This window comes from Mytilus trossulus, chromosome 14 (assembly GCF_036588685.1).
Source record: "Mytilus trossulus isolate FHL-02 chromosome 14, PNRI_Mtr1.1.1.hap1, whole genome shotgun sequence".
NCBI classification, from domain to species: domain Eukaryota; kingdom Metazoa; phylum Mollusca; class Bivalvia; order Mytilida; family Mytilidae; genus Mytilus; species Mytilus trossulus.
Window position 1 is genome coordinate 41,939,288 of NC_086386.1, and position 3,575 is coordinate 41,942,862.

General features: G+C 31.7%; 1 protein-coding gene across 1 annotated transcript; it reads right to left on the reverse strand.

The window, feature by feature from the left end:
• Positions 1–452: 452 nt before the first annotated feature.
• LOC134697775 (neurogenic locus Notch protein-like) lies at positions 453–3,575 on the reverse strand. The gene is made up of 3 exons (XM_063560062.1): positions 3,303–3,575; positions 1,556–1,672; positions 453–682 (listed from the first exon to the last, which is right to left on the reverse strand). The coding sequence occupies exons 1-3, from the start codon at positions 3,529–3,531 to the stop codon at positions 453–455; spliced, it is 576 nt and encodes a 191-aa protein (XP_063416132.1). The 5' UTR covers positions 3,532–3,575.

The window sequence follows — 3,575 nt, forward strand, 5'->3', positions numbered from 1 at the left end:
CAAGGTACGAAATTACTACATTTGTACTAGTGTAAAACCTTTCAAACGGGAAAACCAACAGTCTAATCTATATAAAAACAACGAAAAACGAAAAACACGAATAATTACATAAACAAACGACAACTACTGCACATCAGATTCCTGACTTAAGACAAGTACATTTTGTAGTATGAAATGTTAGGATAATGACAACAAGTATTATACAGAAATCATCATCATTGTCTTTGAAATAATATGAATATTATGATGATAGTTTAATCAAACATAATTTTTTTTCTATGCTTTATTTAGTACTCAATGACATCTGTTCTCAATGAAATCGTGTTTTCAAAAACATAATTTGATGTTAATGTAATTTCAGAAATTTTATTATATGAACACTGTTGAACTGCACAAAGTATGTGTTAAAATTACTGCATGTCATTGTACAGTTCTCTAGTTATACAGAATTATTATAAAATTGTTTTAACAAAATAAGTCACGTTTCCAAACAAAGATGATTGGTCTGATGAAACTTCCTCGCATGTTCTGACAATACTATTGTACTGATACCCATAGCAATCAACTGTTAGGGTACACAATCTTGCACAATCTAAGGCTGACATAGCTTTAACAGTTTGCATCACTTGCTTGCCATGGGTGTGTACCTGTTTTGTGTATCGTACAGCAATTAAGTAATTTCCTGAAATGACAGTATGTAACATAGTACATCATTTGTAGTTGATCGTATGAATAAATAGTTTGCGTTTGGACATATTTAATGTCTAAACATTGCTAAAAAAACAAATAAGCGAAGATGGACCGCAGCTGATTTTTTGTATTACAAAATAATGTGAAATAAAATTGCAGTTTTTCATAAGTCAAGTTCGAATTTGCAAAGCAGCAGGCTAATGGTTTATACGATATACTGCACGGAATCCGCTTAACATAACTGTTGATTGACAAAAGTAAAAATCATCATTTAAAAGATATCACCATTTTTTTCCAAAAGTAATATTTGAATATTTAATAATGATTTTTTAATGCTTTAAGGCTTTATGGTAAATCATGGAAATGACACAGCGTACATATTACTAATCAAATTGTCTCATTGGCACTCATACCACATAAAAGAATCATAATCAAAAGAAAATCGTTTAAAAAATGGAATTTAATTTCTATTTTATCATCATTTACAGCATATTAAAACTTGAAAAAGCATTTTAATAAATTTCATACGCAATTTTACAAAAACTCCACAAATTGTGGACAATCCAAGGAATAAAGACTAATTAGACTCGGGTACGGCAAAAAGTGAAAAAAGAAAATATATAACTTGACATGCATTAGTAGACATTGTATCAACACAAGAAATGTTTATAAGAATCGGAATGTAAGAACAAAGACGGTCGCAAATACGTCTATATCGAACTTAACCTCTATTGTGTGATCAGTAACATAATTAAAAGAAGAATAATCATCAAAAAGTTATATGTTAAAGCACGCAAACAATACAACTTCATCCATTAAGTGATTATGGTTCACATTTAGCGATCATCATTTCATCGCATCTTACTTGTTTCACAGTTATTTCCGGTAACTCCTAGAGGACAACTACAACTGTAACTTCTAATACCATCGTAACAGACTCCACCATTTTGACATGGGCTTGATAAACAATCATCCACAGGATCTAAAAGTGGTGTAAATGCAATGCATTCGAGAACAAGAACCTGCTTTTAAGGAGGTTTGTTACTCAGTTTCAAAATAACAAGCTTTTCATAACACTAGTTTATTGATAGAATATTAACAAAGGAACCAAAAATAAAAGGTCAATGTGCTTGTTTTCGAGATATTAGCCATTGAAATTTTAGCGGGAAACTGTTCTCTCTTGATTTTTCGAGGCTTCATTGACAGGTTTAAGCTCTCAAAATCTATTAAAAAACAGTTTAAAAGACTTGTTCAGATGGCTTATAATTACGCAAGTAAAATATTTATAAATAGAAAAATTTGGGTCAATGGGCAAAAACTGTTAAAGCATTCAAATGGATAAACCAGGGGATTCGGAAAATCTGACAAAAATTTAAAAATATGAAAAGCGAACGTCCTAAGGATTCATACGTTTTCTATTTGAGAACATGAACATGTTTGTTTTGTTATGTATTTAAGACAACTGAATGTTATTTACTTTGTCTATTACTAACATTGCCCATGCATTCAAGTTTATCAACATAGATTATGAATCGTGGACTTATTACAATTGACGTCTTTGTAAGTCAGACCGACAGGTCCTTACTTTGTGAGAAAATATACGAATTCAAATAGTTCTTTGTTGCAATTGAGGTAGCGATCAAACACGTCTAACCCACCGCTCCTACATAAGGAAGTGTCAGAACTACGACAGTTATTTACTTTCGTTTTATGTTTTGGTTTTTTTTATTTTGCCACTAAAGGACAATCCGTTTAAGATTATCTTTAGGTTCGTTATTTTTATCGTTTTATTTTTCAAATGTCTCTTTTGGTCATGCAGATCCAAACATATTTCGATATTTTCAATACCTTGGCTTTTAAAATGTTTAGATTTTTGAGCGATTGTGATGATAGGATATATATGAAGGTGCATCGAACAAACGCTTTATATAACTTTTGTTTGTACAGTGTTATGTTCATACTACATGCCCCAATCATTGAGATTTTGCAGAATACTGGTTTCTAGGACCAACATAGGGCAGTTGAATCTGTTTCGTTTACTTCTTTACTACGTTAACAAACCAAATTGAGATTAATTTGTTCATGTTTTGACTTCACAGTAATAATATGATGCTTCGCTGCTTGATTCATAAACTGCCTTATTGATGTCAGAACCGCAGCACGGCATCTTATAAAAGAAGTAACAGAAAAACGGATAAGGACTTTTTTATTGCAGGTTCTTCTTGATATTTGACACATATCTGACAGCACATAGCTTACGTTTTGTGACTTCAAGATGTGAAATGAAAAATAAAGCTTGTTTGTATATTCATAGTATATGGTTAGGAATCTATTGGCGGAAAGAATGACACTGAGGTTGTCTATAAATCCAGATGGTGTATGTTTTTCAGAAGAAATAAACTTCACGTCTTTTTGGCTTTGTACTGTTCTATATTTAATCTTGCCGAAAAAATATCGATCTTTAAGAAAAATTCAAAAACGTCATGCCCCTTTTCTAAAATGTATCGTCCTCTTTTCCAAAGCAATTGAGAACTTAACTCTAAAACAAAATGAAAATTCTAATACTGGGAATATTCATTTTTTTACGCTATTTTAATCTTAAAGTTATATACCTGAACATTCGTACGAAATCGTTAGATACTTTAGTAAACCTAAACATGGGTCTGTTTTAATAAAATTCGGATAAACTTGACAGCTCTTCTTATCCTGACAACCATTGATAAAAAATTCTGTAGCATCTTCGAAGCATGGAGTCAAAAAAAAAGAAGTTCCACAAGTTGTTTCGTCATATCGTCCATAGGTGGCGCTATCGACCAAAATCGTCGAATCAGAACCATACATAGAGCATGAAACGGCGCCCCATTCAAACTGGCATATGTGTCTAG

What these genes read in the sequence shown, in the direction of transcription:
- LOC134697775 (XM_063560062.1), bottom strand. Translation starts at nt 3,531, where the DNA reads ATGTATGGTTCTGATTCGACGATTTTGGTCGATAGCGCCACCTATGGA. An exon ending in GATTTCGTACGAATGTTCAG is followed by an intron (nt 1,673 to 3,302) that starts GTATATAACTTT and finishes CACCACTTTTAG; the next exon opens with ATCCTGTGGATGATTGTTTA. An exon ending in CGGAAATAACTGTGAAACAA is followed by an intron (nt 683 to 1,555) that starts GTAAGATGCGAT and finishes CTGTCATTTCAG; the next exon opens with GAAATTACTTAATTGCTGTA.